Source organism: Antechinus flavipes, chromosome 1 (genome assembly GCF_016432865.1).
Source record: "Antechinus flavipes isolate AdamAnt ecotype Samford, QLD, Australia chromosome 1, AdamAnt_v2, whole genome shotgun sequence".
NCBI lineage: Eukaryota > Metazoa > Chordata > Mammalia > Dasyuromorphia > Dasyuridae > Antechinus > Antechinus flavipes.
The window spans coordinates 696,410,554-696,438,200 of record NC_067398.1 but is presented as its reverse complement, the minus strand read 5'-3'; the positions used below and the strand labels follow the sequence as shown (position 1 = coordinate 696,438,200).

Below are 27,647 nucleotides of genomic sequence, written 5' to 3'. Positions count from 1 at the left end.
AGGACAATGGCACACAAACGTAAGCATATATGGACACACTCTGGACAGCCACGCAGATGTGGATACGTCCACACCTACATAGACACAGATACAGAGAGAAAAAACACACAGACAGGTACCCAAGAGACAAGTCGATATGGTCTACACTTGCACTGATCAATTTGTAAGCATTTATTAAATGCCTATGGCATGCCACATCCTGGGGTCACATAGACAAAAGTAAAATTGGCCTTGGGCTCGAGTTTACAATCTAGCTGGAGGAGATAATACAGGACCATATTCTGGAGCAAGAAAGGACCTTAGAGATGATCCAATCCAACATTTTATAGATGAGGAAATTGAGTCCTAGAGAAGTAATTTGCCCAGGATCACAAGGTAGTAAATGCCTTCAAAAGGATTTGAAGCCCAGTGTGCCTATTCATTACACCACACTCTCTCTGTTTCTGTCTATATCTCCATATTTATCATCTATCTATCCATGTATCTATCTATATCATCTCCTTTACCCATCTTTCTGTATCTACCCATATATCTATCTCTATCATCTCTCTAATCGCTCTCTTTCATCTATCCATCCATCTAATCTGTCCATTTATCTCTTTTTCATCTCTCTCTACCATTTATCTCTATCATTCTCCCTCTCTATCAAGTCTCTTTACCATGTATCTAATCTTTCCTTATGATCTATTTCTATCATTTCCTTCTATCATCTCTATTTTCCATCTATTTATATCTACCCATCTATCTATCCATCCATTTATCTATCAAATTTATCTCTCTCATCTATCCATTTATCATCTTTATAATCCATCTGTATCTATCTATACATCCATCTATCTATCTAATCTATCTCTATTATCTCTCATTATCATCTATTTTATAATCCATCTATATTATCTCTCTAATTATCATCTATGGCTATCATTCATCTATCTATATCTATCCATCCATTTATCTATGAAATTTATCTCTTTCATCTATTTATCATCTCTATCATCCATCTCTATCCACCCATCCATCCATCTAATCAATTTATCTCTATCATCTCTCTCTAATTATCATCTATCTCTATCATCCATCTATCTATATCCATCCATATAGCTATCTCTATCATCTCTTTCTACCATCTAATCTATCTTTACCATGTATCTATCTCTATCATCTCCTATCATATCTATCATTCATCCATCTATATCCATCCATCCATAGATCCATCTATCTCTCTCATCCATCTAACTATATCTATCCATCCACCCATCTAATTAATTAATCTATTATTTCTCTACCATCTATCTCATCATATTTCTTTCTCTATCAATCCATCTATCTATCTATCTATCTATCTATCTAATTCATCCATTTATCTAACTATATCCATCCATCCAACTATCTAATCAATCAATCAATTAATCTATCTATTTTTATCATTTTTCTACCACCTATTTAATCTATCTCTACCATCTATCTCATCATATCTATCTATATCTATCAATCCATCTATCCATCTATCTATCTACTTAATTCATCCATCCATCTATCTAACTATATCCATCCATCCATTTAATCAATCAATCAATTAATCTACCTGTCTATTTCTATTATTTCTCTACCACCTATTTAATCTATCTCTACCATCTACCTCATCATCTATCTCTATCTCTCCATCCATCTATATATTATCTAATTTATCTCTACCATTGATCCATCCATCCATCTATCCATCTATCTATCTATCGTCTCTTTCTACCATCTATCCAATCTATCTCTACCACCTATCTCATCTATATATCTATATCATCCATCTCTCTCTACCATTTACCTATCTAATCTATATATCTCTATCACTTCATTTTTACATATGTATATATACAAATGTTATATATATACAGATGCATATACGCACATTGGAATATATACAATAATGAATACAAAGTGATTTTGCACAGGGAAGGAAAATCTGTCAGGGAAGAGGAAACCAGGGTAGACTTTGTGAAGAAGGCACCACTTGATCTGAGCCTGAGAGGAATATCCTGGGAGATAGATGTGAGGAAGAAGAGACATGGAGACACCAGTTGATGGTGATATATGTTACACAGGTAAGTAGACCATGCTACATACTCTCTCTCTCTCTCTCTCTCTCTCTCTCTCTCTCTCTCTCTCTCTCTCTCTGCCTCTCTTTCTCTTTCTCTCCCTCTCTCCTAGAGGACTGAGAATGTAAAGACCCACCTTAGAGAAACAAAACTGCTGATCCACCCAGGCATAAGCGCACACAGAGAAATGCTGCTGGACGCAGAATAGCTATGGATCCACACACACACACACACACACACACACACACACACACACACACACACCCACAGATGGAAGTGGAAATCAATCAACATTTATTAAATTCCTACTATGTGCATGACACCGGATGTTAGGGAATGAACTGGTCTCTGCCCTCCAGAAGTGTTTATTCCTATATCCTATTTCTATTCTATTTTATTCTGAGACAGCATATAGATACATACAAGCAATATGGAAAATACATACAGATTACGCAGGGTAATTTAGGGGCAGAGGAAGGCACTAGCGGCTTGTGGCAGGGGGGATAAGGAAAAGGTTCCTGGAGAAGGTGGTGGCTGAGGGAAGCCAAAGATCAGAGCCATGAACCAATACCCACTTAAGAGACAATCTAAACACACACATACATATAGACATGGAGACCCAGCAAAGATACACATTTGTAAGACACACAGATAAAAATCACAAACGTGTGCAGCAGATTCATGGCCCTTTAACCACCCTGATGCCCCCAACTGCTAAGGGAGCAGTTCCTCCCTCCTTGGTACTCTGCTTCTCATCCTTACCCCGCTGGGTCCTTGGGGAGAGCAGCACGCCAGGCGGATGGAGCTATTGACAGATGCTAGCTGCTCCCGCAGGCTTTCCACTTCCCTCTGAGCCGCCTCAGCTCTCTGTAGGATGGAGGAAGGAAGAAGCAGCAAGGGTGGGACGGGGAGGGGGGATGGGAAAAGAAGATGAGTAGCTGATAGCTCTGCAAAGTTATAGAACAGGGGGTTCATTTATCTTTACTCTGAACCTGGTTCTGAACTGGTGGGAACCATGACAGTATCACTCAAGTTGTTAGCTCCCTTTCTTTTTTTTTTATTCCCTAGCTTCTCAGAACAGATTTCAAAGTATTTCCTCCTCATCAGGTGATTCTGCCTTTTGTCCCTTTGGAGGACTCAGGAAGGAGGCCACTGTGTTGATCGCTTGATAGCTCTGAGCCCCCACCTCCCCATAATAATAATAATAATAATAATAGTAATAGTGATGATACTAACCAACATTTGTAGGGATCAACAAAATCCTTATCTCATCTGACCCAAAGAACAAGCCTATGATAGAGGTGCTATGATCATAACTCCCATTTTCCAGTTTTATTTCCAAATTGATAGAAACAGATTTAATTTGTATTGGGCTATGTAGAAATTATAATACTCCCAAGAAACATATCTCTCTAAAAATTTGGGTATCCTTATTGGGCATTTGGGAGTAGACCATTGTGGATCCATTTCCCCATCAGTGCTTCCTTCCATGCTTCTTCCATCTCTGACAAGATATCAGCTCCATTTTAGGGATGAAAAAAATCAATGTACAACTTGAAAGACTCTGAGAAGGAATTAGAAACCAGGACCATGAGTCTAAGTGCAGCACTCAAGTGTTATAGAGTGAGAACTAGAAAGGACACCTCAGTGGTCCCATGGACCAATTCCCACATTTTACATGTCAAGAAACACAGTCAGGCAGCTAGGTGGTGCCATAGTGCACAGAGCACTGGGCTTTCTTTCTGAGTTCAAATCTGGCTTTAGACACTTAGCTGTGTGACCCTGGGCAAGTCGCTTTTTCCTGTTTGCCTCAGTTTCTCCATCTGTAAAATGAACTAGTGAAAGAAATGGCAACCCAGTCTAATATCTCTGCCAAGAAAATCCCAAGTGGGGTCATGAAGAGTCAGACATAAATGAACAAGAATCCAATGTAGGATTTGAATTCAAGGTCTCTTTATTACAAGTCCCTCATACTATCCTCTCCATCATATTGATTTCTATAGCAACTGACCTTCTATCCCACTACTAACCCTATTTCCCTTTGCAGGAACAAATTAGGAGTTAAAAGAGAAGGAAATCAGTCCTTTCATGCACTCTTGGTCTTCTTACCTGATTGGCTTTTTCCAGGTTGGTCATGATCATTCCTACTTCATCTGCCCTGAGACAAAAAAGAGAAGCCGTGAAAGGAGGTTTCCAGGATGAAAGTGAGGGAACCAGCCCGACAGCCCACCCTCCCTGTGCCTACTGGCAGTGCTGGCAAGGAGAGGGGACTCCAGGAACGGAACCATCTCTCCCCCCTACATGGTCAGGTAAGGGGCCCACCCCCTGGTTGACAGACTTCTTTCTGTGGGGAAAAAGGGCATTCTGTCATTAATTCCCAAGATTAACTTGGTGCTCAGCTGGAAGGAGCAGGATCTGACTTGAGTCTGATGCCCCATCTAGAAAACTGGACTGTATAGGGAGCTTTCCTCCCTGACTGACAAAAAGGAGCTGGCTAGAATGATAGGTCAAGAAGGGCTTGCTTCCTTCTTAATAATAAAAAAGCAGAAAACCCCCAACTCCTCACCAAAACATCCCTCCAACTATCATTTCTCAAGGGATTCCTGCAGGGATTCTCAAACTACGGCCCACGGGCCAGATGCAGCAGCTGAGGACGTTTATCCCCCTCACCCAGGGCTTTATTTAAAGGCCCACAACAAAGTTTTTGTTTTTAACTATAGTCCGGCCCTCCAACAGTCTGAGGACAGTGAAATGGCCCCCTATAAAAAGTTTGAGGACCCCTGGATTACTGTGTACGGAGTCCTGTATTAGGTGCTCAGGGAAATACAAAATTTAGCCAAGGCACAAATCCTCAGTTCTCTGAAGGCAAGAAGTTTTGCTTTTGTCTTTATTTCTGTGGCACTAGTGCTTGGGATGTAATAGGAGTTTTATAAATGTTGGCTGAATAAATGGTGACTATATTTACCTGTTTATATGTTGTATTCCCCACCCCTCCTTCCCCAGCAGAATGGCAACTTCGGCCTGTACTAAGAGTTGCTTAAATTGAACCGAATCTCTCCCCTCGAGAAAAGTACAGTTCAGTAGGAGGATAAGCCATTAATATAAACAGCTATTGCTTATATGTGAGCTGACAACAATCTTCAAGTGAATTTTATAAGGCCTGATTGTGAAAATGAACAAGAAGAAAGCTAAATTTGTTGAGTGGGAATGGGAATTAGTTCTGATAATGGATTTTAGCTGTTGATAGAGTACATACATTAAAGTTTTTGCTCCCTTGAAATTCTAGTGCTCTGGAACAAAGCCCCAGACACCTCACCCTTGTTATGGTTTTGGAAATAGAATATGTAGTGCTGGTGAGAAAAGACTGTCTCTCAGAATTCTTGGGGCTCAAAGATGCTGTGTGGGAGACCTTGAGAGGAAAAGCCACGGGGAAAAAAAGGAAGAAAATTTCTGGGAGATGGAAATAATCATGATTCTGCATGGGATGTTGGTGGTGGTCTGGTATAGTCCAATTTCTCCATTTTACAGATGAGAAGCCTGAGACCCAGAGAGTTTAAGTGACTGTCCAGAGTCACAAAAATAGTAAATGAAGGGAGACAGGGACTTAAGAAGTGGTGGGGGAAGAGGAAGGGAATTGCAGTCATGATTACCACCTGTACAAAAGCATAGTGATAAAAGCTGGAGGGTTGAATTCAGGCAACAGAAAGTTGATCAAGTTGGGTACAACATAGCTGAATGGCTCCTTTTCTGAACTGTCATATCCAAAGCCCTGTTCCAGAGTTTGGGATTCAAGGTGCTTACTCGGCTCTTGTGGCCAAGGTATGGGGCCACGGTGGGCTCACATGTCAGGGAGCTCGGGGAGGAGGAAGAGGACAAAGAACAGGAAGAGGAAGAGGAGGAGGAAAAGGGGGAGAAGAAAAAGAAGAGGAAGAGGAAGAGAGGGAGGAGGAAAAGGAGGAGAAGGGAGATAAAGAGGATGATGATGAGGAGGAAGAAGATGAAAGAGAAGGAAAGAGGTAGAAATGGAAGAGGAGGAGGAAGAAGAGGATCTGGTAAGCTCTAATGGAAGGAGAAGGGCTGGATTTCTTGACCCTTTTCTCCTTGACCCACCTTGACCATTTTACTTCTCACTCCCCCATAGTCAAAGCTTCGAGTCCTGATCAAAGGCAAGATAATTTACAACTCCACGTTGTACGAATGGCATATCAAATTATCCGAGAACATCTGTTTTGGTATTATATGATTAAGTGTTCTTTCTGTGTTGCATAATGTGAATGAAAATTCTGTTGCCGTGTGTTTGTGAGACTGGCAAAACATTTGAACAGCTGTAAGTGTTTGGCAGCGGAGGACGCTGGTGGGTGCCAAGGGGAGGCAAGAGATGTTCCTGCCTCGTAAAAATAGATGGCATCTTCCCAACAAAAATAAGAGCAGCGAATGTACATTTAATGAAGTGAAGGAGTCAGCTCAACTCCAGCTCCTGCTTCCCTAACATGCTCCAAAGTGGGTACGCGTACCACACGAGGAGCCAGCTACCGCTCAGGCAGCTCAGACCACCCGTCCATCCGCTGGTTAGCCCCTGAGTCGGCAGGCCCTGGGATGCTCCTGAACCACAGTCCAGAGGATGTCTGTTCCGGCATCTTAGCGAGAGTGTCGTGGGGTGGCAAGATGGTGAGTGTGGGATGGAAGGGTCGGGATGTGATCCTCAAGGGGCAAGGGGTCGGGATGAGGCTGCTGGGGGTCAGCAGTGAATTAGACCATTTGGGGATGACTATGTGAGGTACGTGATGCTGGGAATTCCTTTTGTGTAGGGGTTAGACTAGAAGACCATCGAGATCCCTTTAAACTCTTAGCTTCTGTGATTGGCAGGGTCACTGGAATCTTCCCTCCCAACCCACTTTGGATATAACCACTTTGTATGTATTTGAATATTAGCTATCTGTTTATCTGATCTATTATATCTAACCACTCATCCATCCATCCAATCTATCCATCCATCCATCCATCCATCCATTTCTCTCTCTAATGTATCTATCATATTTATATTATATATCTAATAAGTCTATATCTTTAGCTATCTATACTATCTATATGATATCCATATATATTATCCACCAATTGCATCTATAATCTATTTATAATATAGATCTCTCTATTATATATACTATATATATAAACAAAAATCTACATATCTATATATGATGGGCAGCTAGGTGGTACAGCGGATAAGAGTGCTGGGTCTAGAGTCAGGAAGATGTGAGTTCAAATTCAGCCTCAGATACTCACTAACTGCGTGACCCTGGACAGGTCACTTCACCCTGTTTGCCTCAGTTTCCTCACCTGTAAAATGAGCTAGAGAAGGACATGGCAAACCAGTCCTGTGTCTTTGCCAAGAAAACCCCAAATGGGGTTGCCAAGAGTCAGACATGACTAAAAAGTTGGCTGACCATGAAGATATACAAGAGATACATCGAAATATGAGGACATTTTATATATGTAGTATCTCTCTAGTTTCTTTTTATACTTTTATGGATCCTCCCTCCCCCATTACACTATGAGCTCCTTGTGAGTAGAAATTCTTTAATTCTTGGTTCTTATATACCAGTGCTGGGCATATAATTAATACTTGAAAAAAAACCTGTTGGTTGATTGAAGATGGAGGCAAGTCTTGGGGATCATGGGGTAAAGTTAGAAGGGCCCCATCCTCTCATGTTACAGGTGAGATCCAGGAAGGTGAAGGTCACGCGGTTAGTGACTGACTTGAGGCAGGATTTTTTAGAACTCTGTTTTCTGTCCAACCCAAGGTGAGCTCTTAGCAATATGGCACCAGGAAAAGGAATACATCCATGGGGGCCCAGAAGCAGGAGCACTAGCTGACTCATTCATCATGTTAGGGGCTGTCATAACCCCAAATTATTATATATATAAATAATTTAAATTACGTAATAAAATAATATAATTATAATAGAAATTAGTATTAAGTAATAATAACAAAACTAGCTTGCATTTAGCTAGCATTATAATGTTTGCAAAGCACTTTACATCTGCTGCATCATTTTATCCTCGCAACAATCCCGTGAAGATCTTATCATTGTTTCCATTGAGGAAGCTGAGGTCAAGGGCAGTAAAGTGACCTGCCAGGTAACTGAATGAGGTATAGCCACTGCACCACCTGGTCGTTTCTATACATAGGGGTCCATGCCGGTCCAAGGGGTGGCTGAAGCCTGGCAGGGCTGGGTCACCAAGTGTTTCCCCTCTGTGACATTCCTGGCCCCGACCCGGGCCCATTGCTTGGACCCAGGGCCCCCCCCACAAGGCCAGGAAGAAGGCCGATGTGGAGGCCCAAAGGTGCTCACTTACTTGGACGCTGCCTCTTCGTCATATTTACACCGTAGGTCCAGTAGTTCCGTCTGTGTGGCCTTTAACGCTGTCCATCCAAAAAAAAAAAAAAAAAGGGGACACAGTGAGTGAGCAGACCCTCTCTTTCATGGGACCCAGGGGAGGTGCAAGGAGCAGGGTGGGCTGGAAAGGGGCCCTCCAGGCAGGAGGTCAGCCTCTTATTCCTGCTCTGGGATCCTCTCTGCTCTTGTCATCCTAGTAAACAGGACCATAGATCCAGAAATCTTAGAAATCACTGAATCCTTCTCCGCACCAATAACTCATTTTACGGATGAGCAAACTGAAGTACAGAGTGACTCGTTAAATGACTGGCTTGTGGTCACCTTATGATTCACTGTCTGCGATAGGATTTCAGCCCAGTTCTTCCTGGGTCCAAGGCCAGAACTCTGCCCACTAGGCTACCCAGATGGCTCTATGGAGGGCCATTTTGGAGTCTTCAGAAATGTTGTTACCATAATCGGGAAGACTGAAGGATAGGACCAAGAAGGTATCAGATGGTTCCAATGACTCTAATGAGAACAGCACAGCTCTTTGGGATCCCAGATTGCTGAAAGGGACCCTCAAAGGCCATCTGACCCAACCCTTCCCTCATCCCTGAATTTTACACATAAGGAAACTGAGACCTAAAGAGATTAAAGAACTATTAAATATTAACTAATTAATTAAAGGGCACAGGGAGAAAGTGACAGACCTGGGATTTGAACCCAGGACTCTAAATCTCCACAAAAGTTTAGAGGAACACACTAGGAATTAGAAAGATTATGTTTAAAAATTAAATTAAATTAAAAGATGAAAAAGAGGAACACACAGGGAAAAAGGACTCTAAACCTTCCATTCTACCACACAGTGGCTGTCCGTGGATAGCAAATGCAAGCAGGGAGAGTTCGGACTTCTGATTGAAACAAACTGTGGCTAGAGAGCTGAGCACGCAGACAGGGGGAGGACAAGTGAGCGGCTCTGGGGAGTGTGGTTACCTGGGAGGCTTCCTCTATCTGTCTGGGTTTGTGTGGCTCTGCTGAGAGCCGCCCGAGTGCTCAGGCACGGAGGGGCCAAGGACGACCCTGAATCACAGGGGCGGGGACGGCTGCACTCTTTGGCAACGGATTCCTGCCCTGCTCCCCTGCCTGTCAGTGGTCCTGGGTCCCAGACAAGCAGGCTGAGGAGCCCTGAGCATGAAGGGGAAGCATGGAAGCTTTGTCCTTTATGATGTCATCACAGAAGCTTATGGACATGACCATGGCTTCATGAACTTCCCTCATTTTCCTCAATGTCCCGCAATCTTTCCATTCTGCACAAGTTCCTCTCGTTCCTTCTTGAGCTTCCCCATATGTTGGAACTGTGGTGCCTTCCAGGAGTAAAGAACCTCATGTTTGTCCCTTGGGGTAATTCCTCAGACACTGATTTAAGTGACTGATTTGAGCAAAGCCCTTTTTATTGGTCCAAAATTTGCTGCTTTGCACCTTTAGTTCTACTCAAACAGGATCTGGGGCCAAATCCCTGCTTTCCCTTTCCAAACCCTCCAGTATAGCGTGAATCTGATCAAGACACTTAAATCTCCATGAACATCAATTTCCTCCTCTATAAAACAAAGGGGTTAGACTAGTTACCTCTGAGTTCACTTCTGCCTCTAAATCTCAAAAAAACTACAACAACCACTACTACTACTACTACAACAACAACGACAACAATAACTACTACTACTACTACTGTTGCTGCTGCTGCTGCTGCTACTACTACTACTATTACAATAACAACAACAACAACTACTACTACTACTACAACTACTACTACTACTACTACTACAACTACTACTACTACAACAACAACAACAACAATTACTACTACTATGACTACTACTACTACTACTACTACTACTACTACTACTACTACTATGATCTATGGTCCTTCTATCTGTGTGAGCCTGAGCAAATCACTTTCTGTTTCCAGGCTTCAGTTTCCTGATCTGTAAAATGAGGTTGGACCAGATGACATCTGAGGTCCCTTCTAGTTTCAGAGCTATGATCTTATGATCCTAACTCTTAATGACCATCTTTTCAACCTGGAAAGTTTTATGTGTATGTATTTATAGTTATGGATACATAGATATAAGTATCTATATTTACAAATATACATAACCATCCATCCATCTATCCATCCATCCCCCAATCTATCCATTCATTCATACAATGATCCATCATTCACCAACCCTTCCATCCATCCAATGATCTATCCATCCAACAATCTATTCATCTATCCACCCATCCATACATCCAATGATTCATCCATCATCCATCAATTTACCCATCTACCCTCTTTTCAACCTGGAAGTTTGTATATGTATTTATTTATAGTTATGGATATACAGATGTAAGTATGTATGTGTGTATACACACACACACAAATATAGTTAACCATCCATCCATCCATCCCCCAACCTATCCATCCATCCATACACTGATCCATCCATTCAACAACCTATCCATTCATCCAATGATCCATCCATCCACCAATCTACCCATTCAATCATCTATCAACCATCCATCCATCCATTTAAACATCCATCCATCCAACCATGTGACCATTCATTGATTTTTACACACAAGTGAGCACTCACACACTTCTCTCATTAGGAAACTTCCTCATCTTATAGATTGAAATCAGCCTTGGTACTCACACTTCCTCATAATGCCCTTATCCCTCTAACTAGAACAGCCATGAACACCCAAATCTCTATTTAAGGAAGGGGCCCAGCACAGCCATCCCTTCCCTCATTTCCCAGCTGGCTGACCTAGTTCTAGATTTCTCTACTGTGTTCTCACCCAGGTACCTTCCCAACTTCTTCCTCTCCTATTTTCCAGCTTTCTTTTGTTTATTCTCTTCTCCTATTAGATGAGAAGCTCCTTGGGGGTTGATACCAAATTTCTCTTTTTGTGTTTAAATCTCCAGCACTTAGCACAGCGCCTGACATAGAGCAGATACTTAATAAATATTTGTTGCCTGACTGCTGTTTTGGAGACCTGTGGTTAGAAAGGAGTAGAATAAGCTGAAGTCAAGCTACGTCATCGAGGCAAGGCAGCTGGTATGGTGGGATAGAGAGCCATTCTCAAAGCCAGGAAGATCTGGTACGTTCTGGCTACATTCTGGCCGTGTGAGCGTAGACAAGTCACCTAAACTCTCAGAGCTCAAGATCAGCGAAGTCATACTCAATAAGAAATAGGGGCCACTAAACCAGTCATAAAGATTCCTGATGGCTACAAACTGACTTAGAAAACCACATATTAACATTATCTATGTTCTACTGTATTTGTATTTGTTTTCTAAAATATTTCCCAACTGCATCTTAGTCTGGTTCTGGTTGCACCTGGGAGTACCATGGGTCATCCTGCATTCGACATTTCTATTCTGAATGGCTCCTTAAGATGAGAAGCTGCAGAGAAAGTTCTGATCTGCACTGGTGGAGGGAATTTCCTCACCTGGGAATTTCCAATACCGGTCAGATCAAAGGTTCAGTTTCTAATGCCCATTTTTTTGGTTCTATCATAAGAATGTACATCTCAACTAAGAAGGCAGCAGAGGGGCACTGGGTATTGAGTCAGCCTAGGAGCCACAGATTTCGGGCCAAAAGGAATCACCAAGAGATGATCGTCTAGTCTTTATTTCATAGATGGGGAAACTGAGATTCAGAGAAAGGTCATGGGAAAATAGAACTAGATCTAAAAGAGACTATTTAGCACTAATATCTTATTTTATGGATTGGGAAACAGATCACAGAGCGATTTAGCATCTGACCCCAAAGTCACACATGCAGTAAGGGCACAGTTTGGATTTGGACAAATCCAGGGTTCTTCCCCATGTACAACACTGTCCTCGGACAGCTCTCTAAGACTACGGGTTGTAGAAGAATTATCTATCTGTATGGGGAGAGGGGATTTTTTGCTGGGAGTCCCTTCTATCAATGAAACCACAGGTCCAATGTCAACAAAAACGATACCGTGTGTTGTGTGATTATCTGTAATGTAGAGGAAAGCAGTGTGATGGCGAGAGCTGTCCTTGGAGCCGGGAGTAAGAGCTGGGCTGAAGGCTTTCCTACCCCTGACCCATTCTGGTACCTCTCCATGACTGAAAGATATAGCTGAGTGGCTAGCCTACGTACATGGAGGGAGTTCCCACATCGAGAGTCCCCCCACTGCAGAATCGCAGAATTTTATTTTTTTCCTACATGGTCCCAGCTCTGGAGCATTGGCTCACGCCTCCAGCCCAAGCCCCCGGGGTCTGAAGGGGGACCCTGACGCGAACTCTTTGAGTACCTGAATGTAGAATCTTGATCTTTTCTTCTGCTTCCCCCAGTCTAGCGGCCAAAGTGATTTGTGCTTCCTGTAGGCCCCTGTGGAGGGAGAGACCAGTCCTGGTTCAGATTGGTTTGAGCTACCCAGGGCCAAGCCCTGCCTTATGCTGGGGCTGATCACCATATGGGCTGCAAATCGCCTTGCTTCTGTCACTTTGGAGGAGACGCAGAACAACGGAGGAGGCCGGGCAGCCTCGGAAACGGGAAGCTCTGGATTCAGGTCTTGCTTTTAGCATGTCCGGGTGGGAAGGGACCCCAACAATCACCTATTCCAAGCCAAGCTATTTTAGGATATCCTGGACACGTGGTCATCCGGCCTCTGCCAGAGGATGTCCAGGGGACTCATTCCACCTGGGAACGGCTCTCATCATCAGGGAGACTCCTGACATTGTGTTTAAATGGACCTCTCTGTAAAGTTTTATCCGCTGCTCTGTTTGGCCATGGGGGGCCAAGCAGAACCACACTAATCCCTTCTCCTCCACATGACAGACCGTTATTCTGGATGATGGCTAACCCGGCCCTGAGTCTTCTCTTCTCCACACTAAATGTTCTTGATTCCTTCAAATGAATGAAATAATAATAATAATGATCCTGAATAATCAATTCATTATATTAATTACATAGGAAGGAGTTTATGAATGATTATTAATAATATTAAAAATGAAAATCAGTAACAATGAGAATGACATGTATACTGGCTTTAAGGTTTAAAAAGTGCTTTATATATTATATAATTACACATAAATATGATTATATACTATATAGAAAATGACACATTACATATAAATAGTATCACATTTATATATTGTTCCTTACAATCCCATGAAGGAGTTGGTATTGTTAACCCTATTTTATCGTTTAGGAAACTGAGATTAAGAGAAGAAAAAAACAAGCACTTATTAAATGCTTGCTGTATGCTGGATTTATTTGATCCTCACAACAACCCTGTGAGGCAGGTGTTAGCATTGTCTCCATTTTACAGATGAGAAAACTGAGATGAACAAAAGTTTGCTTGGGTCATACAGAAATTAACTGTCTGAGGCAGGATTCGATCTCAGGTCTTCCTGGCTCTAAGCAAAGCCCTCAATCTGCTGTACCAGCTTATAATCAGATATTGACTTTATCATCATGTTTATCCAAAGTCCTCCCTAAAATGTGTCTCCTGGACCCGAACGTACCCTCTAGATATGGTTTGATTAAGTTAGGACTAACAATATCTTTTGATTCTCAGGAGGGATGGGCTCCTTAGTAATAAGGTTACCTCTTATATAATAGCTTATCTAAGAGGTAACCCTTAGTTCTGAAAAAGGAGCAGGGACTCTTGGGGATTTCCTGATGCCTTCTGGGAGAAGAGACTCCCCGGTCCTCTCTGGCCTTGACGGCCTCCAGCACTGCCTGTCCCTGGCTGGCGAACTTGCCTCCCTCCACCTCGTTTCCAATCGTTTGCTCTGTAACCATTTTACTGCGTACTTAAGACTATAATTCAGAAGTTATGCTACCAAATTTATGTGCTTATTATGGGCCCACCATTCAGGATGCCCCAGTTAAGGTGCTGTCAGCATTTCCATTATAAACCTCTATATCCCTGGGTTTATAGCCCCGACTATAAAAACCGCTCTCCAGCCTGGAGTTGGGCGCCTTGGAGCTCAGCCCAGAAGAAAATCTCTCTGTAAAATTTGTGATGGAAAGAGATAGAGAGGGAGGGAGGGAGAGCCAAACAGAGAGGAGAGACACACAGAGACTGAGAGAGAGAAAGAGAGGAGATGGAGAGAGAGGGAAGGGAGAGAGACAGAGAGACAGAGAAAGAGAAAAGAGAGAGACAAAGACAGAAAGGAGATGGAGATAGAGGAGGGGAGAGAGAGACAGAGAGAGAAAGAAAAGAGAGAGACAGACAAAGATAGAAAGGAGATGGAGATAGAGGAGGGGAGAGAGACACAGAGAGACAGAGAAAGAAAAGAGAGAGACAGACAAAGATAGAAAGGAGATGGAGATAGAGGAGGGGAGAGAGACACAGAGAGACAGAGAAAGAAAAGAGACAGACAAAGATAGAAAGGAAATGGAGATAGAGGTGGGGAGAGAGAGACAGAAAGAGAAAAGAAAGAGACAAAGACAGAAAGAAGATGGAGATAGAGGAAGGAGAGAGAGACAGAGAGACAGAGAAAGAAAAGGGAGACAGACAAAGATAGAAAGGAGATGGAGATAGAGGAGGGGAGAGAGAGACAGAGAGACAGAGAAAGAAAAGAGAGACAAAGATAGAAAGGAGATGGAGATAGAGGAGGAGAGAGAGACAGAGAGACAGAGAAAGAAAAGAGAGACAAAGATAGAAAGGAGATGGAGATAGAGGAGGGGAGAGAGAGACAGACAGAGAAAGAGAAAAGAGACAGACAGACAAAGACAGAAAAGAGATGGAGATAGAGGAGGGGAGAGAGAGACAGACAGAGAAAGAGAAAAGAGACAAAGATAGAAAGAGATGGAGATAGAGAGGGGAGAGAGAGAGACGGAGAGACAAAGAGAAAAGAGAGAGACAAAGACAGAAAGGAGATGGAGATAGAGGAGGGGAGAGAGAGAGAGAGAGAGAGAGAGAAAGAAAAGAGACAGACAAAGATAGAAAGGAGATGGAGATAGAGGAGGGGAGAGAGACACAGAGAGACAGAGAAAGAAAAGAGAGACAGACAAAGATAGAAAGGAGATGGAGATAGAGGTGGGGAGAGAGAGACAGAAAGAGAAAAGAAAGAGACAAAGACAGAAAGAAGATGGAGATAGAGGAAGGGAGAGAGAGACAGAGAGACAGAGAAAGAAAAGAGAGACAGACAAAGATAGAAAGGAGATGGAGATAGAGGAGGGGAGAGAGAGACAGAGAGACAGAGAAAGAGAAAAGAGAGAGACAAAGATAGAAAGGAGATGGAGATAGAGGAGGGGAGAGAGAGACAGAGAGACAGAGAAAGAAAAGAGAGACAGACAAAGAAAGGATATGGAGATAGAGGTGGGGAGAGAGAGACAGAGAGACAGAGAAAGAAAAGAGAGACAGACAAAGATAGAAAGGAGATGGAGATAGAGGAGGGGAGAGAGAGACAGAGAGACAGAGAAATAAAAGAGAGACAGACAAAGATAGAAAGGAGATGGAGATAGAGGAGGGGAGAGAGAGACAGACAGAGAAAGAAAAGAGAGACAGACAAAGAAAGGAGATGGAGATAGAGGTGGGGAGAGAGAGACAGAGAGACAGAGAAAGAAAAGAGAGACAGACAAAGATAGAAAGGAGATGGAGATAGAGGAGGGGAGAGAGAGAGACAGAGAGACAAAGAGAAAAGAGAGAGACAAAGACAGAAAGGAGATGGAGATAGAGGAGGGGAGAGAGAGCCAGACAGAGAAAGAAAAGAGAGGGAGAGAGGGGAAGGAGAGAGACACACACATAGAGAAAAAGAGAGATAGAGAGACAACGATCGAGACAGAGACAGATAGAAACACACACAGAGATAGACAGACAATAGGCAGAGACAAAAACAGAGAGAGAAGACCCAGGATTCTGGATTGTAAGAGCACAAATAAAATGGAGCCAGGATGATCATAGGACTCAAGCAGCTGGCAGGAAATAATAGAGGCTTGTGGGTTTCTCCCTGGCTGAAATGAACAATCCAATATTATCCAGCATGTCTCTGCTGAGCGGCTGCATTCTTTATCCCAGGAATGTTGGGCTTGGTTCAAATTCTGCCACAGATACACACTAGTTGTGTGACTCTAGATAAGTCATTTAATCTCTCCCAGCCTCAGTTTTCCATCTGCAAAATGGGGATAACAATAGCAACTACTTCACAAGGTGGTTATGAAATTCAAATAAGATGATGTACACTAAGCTCTCTGTGAAGCTTAGAGTGTGATGTGCATGTTAGCTAAGACAATTAATACAGGTAAAAAGAAGTTCTAAGAAACTTTTCAGGGGCTTTTAAAGGCTGGGACCTGATAAGCCACCAGTGGCTAGGGGACCCTCGTCTCCAAGGGAGATGGTTTAGAATGAGAGAAGAGAGACTTCTTTGCATCCTTGGTGCTTAATACAAGCCACATATAGTAAGTGCTTAATAAATGTTGACTGATTGCTGAATGACTGGAGGTTCACAGAAAGCTGAACAGTTAAAGAGAGTTCTGTGGAGAAGGGATTGGCCTTTGTTCTCGATCTCAGGGGGCAGCAGCAAGTGTCATGGGGCAAGATGCAAAGAGGCACATTTGAGATGGATGTCAAGCAATCCTTAATCAAGCTGAGCCACCCAGAAATAGGAGGGGCTGCAGAGAGAGAGAGAAAGAGAGAGAGAAAGAAAGAAAGAAAGACAGATGGGGGGAGAGATAGAGAGACAGAGACAGAGAAAGAGAGAGAGAAAGAAAGAGAGAGAGAGGGGAGAGAGAGAGACAGAGACAGAGAAAGACAGAGAGAAAGAGAGAGAGAAAGAAAGAGAGAGAGAGGGGAGAGAGAGAGAGACAGAGACAAAGAAAGACAGAGAGAAAGAGAGAGTGAAAGAAAGAGACAGAGAGACAGAGAGAGAGAGAAAAAGAGAAAGAGAGAGAAAGAAGGGAGAGAGAGAGAGACAGGGGGGAGAGAGAGAGAGAAAGAGAGACAGAGAGGGGAGAGAGAGAGAGAGGGGAGAGAGAGAGAAGAGAGAGAGAGAAAAAGACAGAGAAGAGAGAGAGAGAGAGAGAGAGAGAGAGAGAGAGAGAACCCTAGCTCCTATATGACTAGCTGTATGACTGAGCAAATGAGTTAACTTCTCTATTCTTCATATGTAAAATAGAATAAGCCTGACTTGGACCACCTCTTAGAAAGAAATCCTCTGTCACATGACTAGAGAAGTTGCCTTCATGGCCATGTAATCTCATTCCACTTTTACAATTGAGGCAATGGAGGCAAAGATGGGTTAACTGGCTTGTTCAGTGCCAATAAGCCGGTAATGTGGCAGAATCAGGATTTGAATCCATGTCTCCTGACACTACAGCTGGTCACTTTGCTCTATGAATAAGGGATTAGTCCAGATCAATAGTTCTCACAGTTTTTGGTTTCAGGACTTCTTTATACTTTTAGCACCCCTGCCCATGAACTTTTGCTTCTGTGGTTTTTATTTATTGCTGCTTACCGTGTTAGAAATTTAAGCCTCTTAGTATTATTAGGATGTAAATAGTTTTGACTTCAAGGACCCCTGAAAGGGTTTTGGGGATGGCCTTCCAAGGGTCTGTGAACCACACTTTGAGGACCCCTGGCTGAATGAATGAATAAATGAATAAATGAACATTTATTAAGTGCTTACTATCTGCCAAGCACTGTGCCAAGAGCTGGGAATGGAAATACAAAAGATGGTCCCTACGGTCCCTTTCTACACTAATATCCTGTGATTATGGAATCTCAGAGTTGGAAGGGACCTTGGGAACCATTTAGCCTAAGCTATAACTGTGCAAGACTTTCCCTTTCAGACAAAGGGTCATCCAGCCTTCCCTTGATGATCCCCGATCTCCCAAGAGAGGAGAATTCCCTCCCCTTCCCTCTGTCTCTCTCCTTCTCTCCCTTCTTCTCTTCCTTCCTTTCTTTATTCTTTTCATTTTATCTTCACCACCCTGAGAGGTGGATGCTATTATTATCCCCATTTTACAGATAAGAGAATTGAGGCTTAGAGCAATTAAGTGACATCCTCTGAATCATATAGCTACTAAGTGTCTGAAGCTGAATTTGAACTCGGATCTTCCTGGTAACAGGCCTATTCTCTTACCCACTGTGCTCCCTAGTGCCTCTACAACACCCCTGACAAATGGTCATACGTCCTTGACTTGAAATCCTCCAGCAATAGGGAAGGTACCTCCTTTCAAGGCGGTCCAGCCTAGCTCTGACTGTTGGGAACATTTGTCTGACAGACACAAGGCTAAATCTGCCTCTCAGCAACCTCCATCCAGCGCTCCCGCTTCTGCCTCTGGGCCAGAGGAAACAGGCTTTGGGCTGCTTCATTGAGAGAGGGACCATGGAGTTGCCCTGATTGGGTCAGAGATGGAATACTGTGCTTCCTTACAGTTTAAGAAAGGCATTGCTGGAAGGAGCACGTGATCTCTAACAAAAGAAAGATTCTTTTTGACTTGGAGGGTAATGATGGATGTCATTATATTATAATGATGGAAGTAGATATATCCGATACAATACAAGAATACAAAACATTCAACTCTATTATATATATATATATCTCAATACATTATAATGTATAACATAGTTGAATACTGTATATATATGTGTGTGTATATATATATAATTCAAATACACACTCTTGTTAAGGCATATCCTAGTATTTAGTAATCCAAACAATTCAACTCTATGATATATGTAATAATATTGAATATTCCTGCAATTACTATTAGTATTACCACTATTGTTGTTACTATTATTATTACTACCATAGCTACCACTTAATAAATGCATATTATTCTTTATCCACTTAAATTCCATAAAACAGACATTTTTAGTACCTAATATGTTTAATAAAATAATCCATTTTTTTAAAAGAAGGGCATTGATAAAATGGAGGGTGTCTAGAGGAGTGTTTTGACTCCTTATGTTATGGGAAGCCAAATTGGGCATGCTTTCCCCAGAGAAGGGAAGTCTCAGAGGGCCATGATAGCTTGTCATGTGGAAAAGGGATTAGTTTTGTTCCCCTTGACCTTGGAGGGTAGACCTAGGGGCAAAAGGGAAGGAGAAGTTGCAAGATGTCCAAACTTCCTCCCAAGTGGAGCCTTCTACAATACTTTTGAGAATGGGTGTTTAGAAGGTCTACATGTCCTGGGCAAGCCAGGTCTCCAAGGAGATGATGGATCTCCCATGGGGGAGACCAGGCTTTCAGTGATTACAGGCCTTTAAACCACATTAAGAAGACAATTCATAGATTTAATAGGCTTATTTACTGTTCAAGAAAGAAAAAAGCTTCCTAAGGACCTGTCTACCCCCTAGAAACTCCATATATGGGCTGTTATTTCTTGAAAAATAAGTAAATTCAAGATGAGATAAATTCATGATGTAGTGACCAGCCATGATTCCAGAGGACCAGTGAAGAAGGATGCTGCCCACCTCCTCGCAGGCAAGGGATGAGCTCAATTGCCCTGCTCTTCCCAGCCCAGACCACTGATCCCCAGCCTGAACCTTCTTTGTGTTGCCCTGTTCTTCCCAGCCCGGATTACTGAAGAGTAAGTAACATGAAAAGTTTTTGGACTTGGACAATGTGATAATTTATTTTGCTTGATTATGTGTATTTGTTATAAATTATTTTGTTTTTCATTTTCTTTTTTTTAATGGGTGAGGAGGAGAGAAATGGAAACTAAATGCTTATTAATTGAAAGAATTTTAAGTTAAAAAAGTGATTTGGATATACAAATGTGAAGATAGTTGCTACTATTACTCTACTGCTACTGTTATTACTATTACTCCTGCTACTACTATTACTACTACTCCTGTTATTATTATAACTCCTGTTACTATTCTTGCTATCATTATTACTGCTACTATACTCTTGCTATTACTATTAGTATTACTGTCATAGCTACCTCTTAATAAATTCTTGTTATTAGAAAATTTAAAATAAAAAAGTAGTGACAGGTATATAAATATAAAGGTAATTACTACTATTTCTCCTACTGCTATTACTATGACTACTACTGTTGTTATGATCACTACTATTACTACTACTACCCCTACCACTACTATTTCTATAGCATTTTCTATGTTAAAATAATAATAATAATAATAATAATAGTTTTTGTTATTCAGTCTCTTCATGGCCCCATTTGAGGTTTTATTGGCAAAGATAATGGAGTGATCTGCCATTTCTTTCTCCAGCTCATTTTGCAGATGAGGAAACTGAGGCAAACAGGGTTTAATGAATAACCAACATTTATATAGTTCTTTTTATGTGGCAGACACTGTGCTAAGCACTTTACAATTATTATCTCATTTGATCCTTACAAGAGTCCTGGAAGGTAGGTGTTATTTTGATCTCTACTTTACAATTAAAAAAAAATTAAGGGAGACAAAACTATGTGACTTGCTCAATATCACACAGCTAGTAAGTAACGGAGGCTAGATTTGAACTCAGGCCATTAAAATTATTACTTATTTTTAAAATTCCTTTTCCTCCATTTATTTATTTATTGCTGAGGCAAGTGGAGTTGTGACTTTTTCCAGTTAGTGTCAAGTGTTTGAGATTGGATTTGAACTTAAGTTGTCTTGACTCCAAGGTTGGTACTCTATCCACTGAACCACCTAGTTATCCCCTTTTCATTTATTTATAAGAAAAAAATTTGAGTTCTGAATTCTTTTCCTCCCTCCTGCCCTTCTTCCACCCATTGAGAAGGCAATGCAAATTTCCATGCAAAACAAATTTCCAAATTAGCAATGTTGCCCAAAACCCCCCCAAGAAAAATAAAGAAATTTAAAAAAATATGTTTCCATCTGCACTGAGAATCCACCAATTCTCTCTCTGGAAGTGGACAACATTTTCCATCACGAGTCCTCTGGAACTGTGTTGGATCATTGTATTGATCAGAGTAGTTAAGTCTTTCACAATTGATTATCCTTAAAATATTGCTATTACGGTGTACAATCGTCTCCTGATCCAACTCACTTTACTTTGCATCAGTTCATATAAGTCTTTCATTTCTTCATCATTTCTTTGAGCACGACAATATTCCATCACAATCATAGACCACAACTTAATCAGCCATTCTCCATTTGTGGGGCATCCCTCCAATTTCTAATTTTTTGCCACCACAAAAGAGCTGCTATAAATATTTTTGTACAAATAGATCCTTTCTTCTTTTCTTTGATCTCTTTGAGATACAGATCCACTAGTAGTATTGCTGGATCCAAAGGTATGCACAATTTGATAGTTCTTTGGACCCTCCAGAATGGTTGAATCTGTTCACAATTCCACCAACAATGTATCCCAATTTTCCCATGTCCTCTCCAACTATTGTCACTTTCCTTTTCTGTCATATTAGTCAATCTGAGAGGTATGAGGTGATACCTGAGAGTTATTTTAATTTGCATTTCTCTAGTCAATAGTGATTTAGGGCACATAAAAACTTAAAGCATATAAAATGATTTTAGCCAACTTTGATTTCTTCTGAGAACTGCATGTTCATATTCTTTGACCATTTAACAACTGGACAATAACACAGATTCTTATAAATATGACTCAGTTTCCCACGTATTTGAGAAATAAAGAGCTCAGGTCTTCTTAATTTCAGGCCCAGTGCTCTAGTCATTGAGCCATCTCACTACCTATTAGTCAATTGTCCAGGCTTCCTGGATTAATGATCTGCTTCTGGGAATCAAGGAGCAGCTGCTCTTCCCAGCCCGGACCATGGATCCCCAGCCCGAACCTTCCTTGTATTCCCCGGATCTTCCCATCCCAAACCACAGATCCCCAGCCCGAACCTTCCTTGTATTCCCCGGATCTTCCCATCCCAAACCACAGATCCCCAGCCCGAACCTTCCTTGTATTCCCCAGATCTTCCCATCCCTAACCACAGATCCCCAGCCCAAACCTTCTTTGTATTCCCCGGATCTTCCCAGCCCGGACCATGGATCCCCAGCCCGAATCTTCCTTGTATTCCCTGGATCTTCCCAGCCCGGACCATGGATCCCCAGCCTAAACCTTCCATGTATTCCCCGGATTTTCCCATCCCGAACCACGGATCCCCAGCCCGAATCTTCCTTGTATTCCCTGGATCTTCCCAGCCCGGACCATGGATCCCCAGCCTAAACCTTCCATGTATTCCCCGGATTTTCCCATCCCGAACCACGGATCCCCAGCCCGAACCTTCCTTGTATTCCCCAGATCTTCCCATCCCGAACCACGGATTCTCAGCCCGAACCTTCCTTGTCTTCCCCGGATCTTCCCAGCTGGACCATGGATCCCCAGCCCGAACCTTCCTTGTATTGCCCGGCTTGCTCCCCGCAAACACTCTTAAAAAATTCACTCACTTTTGTTTCTCTGCCTCATTTCTCTGAAGCAAGGTTTCTGTTAAAAGTGCTTTGTTGGGAATGCCCGGAAGCCTGGGTCCCTCTGACACCGTGTACCCAGCTGGAGTCGTCCCTTCTCTCTGTTCTGGAGGTTAAGAAAAAAAAAAGACAGAAAGACATCACTGGAGAGGTATGAAGCAGTTTCCTTCCATGAGGCTAAAGACCGATAACCCGTGCAACAAAATCGATTTCCCCGACCTCCCCAGATTGATTTTGGCTCCCGAGTTGATACATCCGGCCGACTCTGCCGCTGATCAGCTGTGGCACCCCTTCGTGGGAGGGAAGATGATAAATGGGGATGGAGGGGGTGCTTGCTAGAGTCTGAGCTGTAATTCTAACTGCCCGCATTCACCTTGCCCCCGCAGCTGACTATCTGGAGGGCTAGAACGGAGCCTTACCTGGTGCGTACCCAAGTCATTTAACGTCGGAATTGGAAGCGGCTCCCTCTATTAAATTAAAGATGGGCTGGGATCTGCATGAATGATTGCAATTCCCACACCAGGGGCTCTCTCCATAATGAGATCCAAAAGGATGCAGATTTAGGGTTTACAAATTAGTGAATAATAACGGCAATAGAGTAATAATAACTAATATCTATGTAGCTTTGAAAAATGTGTTTTTCCTATTTGATCTTTGCAACAACCCTGGGAAGAGGGGCTATTATTATTCCCATTTTACAGATGAGGAACTGAGGCCAAAAGAGGCGAAGGGACTTTTTACCTTCGTGATGTTGGCCAAGTCCCTTCACCTCCGTGGGCCTCGACTTCCACATCTGTAAAACGAGTTGGATTCAATGGCCTCCAAGGTTCCTTTCAGCTCTACACCTGTGATCGATCCTATGATCTCTCTCTGGGGTTCGGTTTCTTCACATCTAAAAAGAAGGGGGTTGGAGCCAATGGCATCTGAGCCCGTGATTCCAAGACCAGCAAGCTGTCCATTGTGACACAGCCGGGGACGCCCCGGAACACAGAGCCCTGCGAGCCTGGGAGTCAGGAAACTTGAATTCCAATCCAGACCCAGACACTCAGCTGGGTGATCCTGGGCAAGTCCCTTAACCACTGCTTGCCTCAATTTCCCCACCTGTAAAGTGGGGATTGTAACAGCACCAACCTCCCAGGGTTGCTGTGAGAAATAAATGAGATAAATATATGCAAAGATCTGAGCACACTGCCTGACACATAGTGGGTGCTATGTAAAAAATTTTTAGTTAGGATGAATCAATAAACATTTATTAGGTGCTGTGCTAAGCCCTGACGATAAAAAAAAAAAAGCAGAAAAAGACAGTTCCTGTCCTCAAGAAGCTTACAATTTAAGGGGAGAGACAGCATGCAAATAGAAATATACAAAGCAAACCATGTATAAGATAAATAGGAAATAATTAAAAGGGGGAAGGCACTGGAATTGAGAAGGGTTATTGTCATAACAGCTCTGTAAGAGAGGCAGTGCATACACAAATATTCCCATTTAACAGATGAGGAAACTGAGACACAGATCTCACTTATATCTTCTGGCTCAGGATCCAGCTCTCTTTCCACTCCATGCCTCTACCTCTTGAGAAGATCCTGCCCTTTCCTAGAGTGCAAGATGTGGATAGAAATTCTGCTTCTTCCAGGGAGCTTTCCTTGAGAAGTCATTAATTTCTCCTGTTCCCAGAATCCTCTGTGGCACTCACCCATTTAGTACCTTTTGCTGTCATTTACCTGCTTCCTGGATCTGTCCTACACCCCCTGCCCTATTCCCCTTCAGGGAATGAAGAACGGGCCATATCCTTCCATGTTCCTCCCCCCCCCCCGGCCTCTCCCATACAAGGCAGACATTCAACATATGTCTGTGGAGGGGGAAGATCCCTCCCCTGCCTCCCTCACAAAGACTGAGGGGGGTCAAAGGGCAGTGCTTTGAAAGGGGAAATGCTCTGTGTTGATTCAGGGACTTAATCCCTCCCAGGGTCTGATAGTGGCTTGTGGGGAATCCTGGGCTTTCAAAAGCTTGGCTAGTGGAAGATCTGCTTGGTCCCAAAGGTCAGAGCTGGGAGCAGCGAGCGGGGGGGAACAGTGGGTGGAAATGGGAAAGGGGCCAACTAAGTCTCCATCAACTTCAGAGCTATGTTGACATCAGAAAAAAACTTCCCAACGATGAGAGTCGTTCCTCACTTGCTGTATTCTCTCTTTGATATTCCTTCTCTATCAAATATTAATTAGTTTCATTTCACCAATTGCTAAAGAACACTTCTAATCCCCACCCCCCAAATTCAACAAGGCAAAATCACTCATTACCTGCTTCCCTAAATTTCCCCCTACTCTAAATATTTCTTACCTTAATGTCAATAAAAACCTTTTAATCATATAGATGACTAGAAGTTTATAGTTATTTTGGATTCTCTATTGTATCTTACTTATCATCCCCACTATCATTTTATATTTTTCCTAACTTCTGTAGCTAAATCCCTTGAAAAGGTCAGTATATAATAAATGCATCTACTTTCTCTTCTCTCTCTTTTTAAGCCCTTACGATCTGATTTCAAGATTTGTGAGACTTGAATGAGTAACACGTAACCGTAAAGTGCATTGCAAAGCTTAAAGTTTCTATTTATTAAAAGACCTCATTTGTTAACTACTGGTAGTAGAAGTTATATTAATAATAGTTTTCTCTTGAATCTCTAAAATTCTAGAATTTTTGTTCTTTTATATTCATTTTGTATTTTTTCTTAATTCCAAAAAAATTTAAATGACACTTTGCAAGTAGCATGGGAAATAATGGGTTCTTTTTCCCGCCCTTCTTCCAGATGGCTGAACACTTGGTGGGGTATATGCTAGTGGAGTTCCTTCCGGGGTACAGGTCTGACTCAATGGCTACTCTGGTCTCTTGAAGCTGAAAAGACTGAATATGTCAACTAGAGACTTATCCTGAAGAACATCCAGAGCCGTGGGCATTGAAGAGCTCACCAGCGGGGAGACTTAGAGTAGGAACTTGTTTTTAAAAAGATTTTGCAAACTGGATGTCGATTGTGATTGGTTTCTTTGTTATTTATTTATTTATTTATTAAAAAAAACATTAATTCTGGGAAGGAATCCCAAGAGCTTCACTAGATCGCCAAAGGCTTCCATGATGCGGCCAAAGTTAAGAATCCTTGACTTAGGGAGAGGATGGCAATCTGCTCTTTCTGCAAGGTTGGTCAGGTCTCATAAAAGAAGGAAGAGCTTCATGTACATGGGAGACAAGCTCTATAGTCCAATGAGTTAGGTTCAGATTCTGGGTTTGCTGCCTCTTCTTTATGTGATTGTTGGTAAAGTAACTTCCCTTTTCCTAGCCTCAGTTTACTCATCTGATAAATGATGGAATTGACCTCTAAGCTCCAGATCCAGATCTTATGATTATTGAACCTCTGTGGGCTTATTTCTCCAACTGTAAATCAAACAGTTTGGACTCTCTAATCACCCAGGTCCTTATCAGCTCTAGGAAGAAAATCTTACGATGTAGAGTCTGAAAAAGGCTCCGCCAGTCATAGAGGGATGACTTTTTGGACACAGAAGCTCCTAGAGACAGACCATCTACTCCTTTAGTAATATAAAGGAGTTAGGAGCTAAAATAATGCAAGAAATACCCACAGTAGTGAAATCAGGGCTCCTTGGAGGGTTAGTATTTCTGATCTCACTTTTGAGGCCACTTAGACATAGGAATGGGGCAGCGAGGTAGCTCCTGCACGGACAGAGTATGCTGGGTCCAGAGCCTGGAAGATCTGAGTTTATTTATTCATTTTTGTTTGTTTATTTTGATCTGTGTTTGCAAGGCAATGGGAGTAAATGACTTGCCCAAAGTCACACAGCTAATAAGTGTTAAGTGTTTGAAGCTGCATTTGAAATCAGGTCCTTCTGACTCCAGGACTGTGCTCTATCCACTACAGAAACATCGAGCTGCCCCCTGGAAGATCTGAGCTTAAATCCGGCCTCAGAATGCCTAGCTGTGTGACTTTGGACAAGTCATTTACTCCTGTTTGCCTCAGTTTCCTATTTGTCTAATGAGCTGGAGAAGGAAATGACATATCACTCCAGTACCTCTGCCAAGAAAACCCCAATGGGATCGTGGAGAGAGGACCGAAATGACAACAACCAAAGACATAAGAATGGAGATCTATTAGAGAGTCTCGATCTGTTTCTCCCAATGGAATGTAAGCTTCTTGATGATAGGGACAGTTTCATTTTTATCGCTCTATCCCCAGTACATTACGCATAGTGGGTACTTAATAAATGTTGATGAGGTGATTGTATACAAGCGTGTCCCTGCTCTGCTCCGGTCAGCTCCTTAGGGGGCTGACCACAGGGACCATTTCACTCTTTTTAATTATATCAGACTACAGACACACAGCACCTAGGGCATAGTAAGTGCTTAATAAATGCTTCTTGAAATTAAACTCTCTATCCTTTCAGCCTTTCCACTACTGAAAAATGTGTCTCTTTAGCTTAGAAGCAATTCCCTGGAGATTGGGGAACTGGGGAAATACAGAAAAAATGGAATCACAGGAGGGAGATGGGAGGGACCTCATTAGCTGTCTGTTAGTCCAATCCATACACAAAAGGCATCTAGCTCCATTATAGTAGACTTGACCAAGATCATCCAGCCTCTGCTCAAAGATCCACCATCTTTCAGGGCAGTCCATTCCCTTTTTTCCTGACTTTCAATTCAAATTGGACTCTTTTGCAATGTCTATTCATTGCCACTGGTGCTTCCTTGCGACAGAGTAAGTCTAATCTCTCTTCAGATGACAGCCCTTCATATACTTGAGACT

The 27,647-nt window shown here is 42.4% G+C and overlaps 1 protein-coding gene across 3 annotated transcripts in view; it reads right to left on the bottom strand.

Moving 5' to 3' along the window:
• The window catches only part of CUX2 (cut like homeobox 2), a 384,154-nt gene that overhangs the window by 39,439 nt on the left and 317,068 nt on the right, over nucleotides 1–27,647 (bottom strand). For all 3 annotated transcript variants that reach the window (XM_051972782.1, XM_051972780.1, XM_051972781.1), the window contains 5 exons: nucleotides 22,826–22,949; nucleotides 12,794–12,870; nucleotides 8,448–8,514; nucleotides 4,200–4,248; nucleotides 2,853–2,957 (listed from right to left, as the gene is read on the bottom strand). In XM_051972782.1, coding sequence (XP_051828742.1) covers nucleotides 2,853–2,957; nucleotides 4,200–4,248; nucleotides 8,448–8,514; nucleotides 12,794–12,870; nucleotides 22,826–22,949 — 422 coding nt within the window. The remainder of the gene's footprint in view (nucleotides 1–2,852; nucleotides 2,958–4,199; nucleotides 4,249–8,447; nucleotides 8,515–12,793; nucleotides 12,871–22,825; nucleotides 22,950–27,647) is intronic.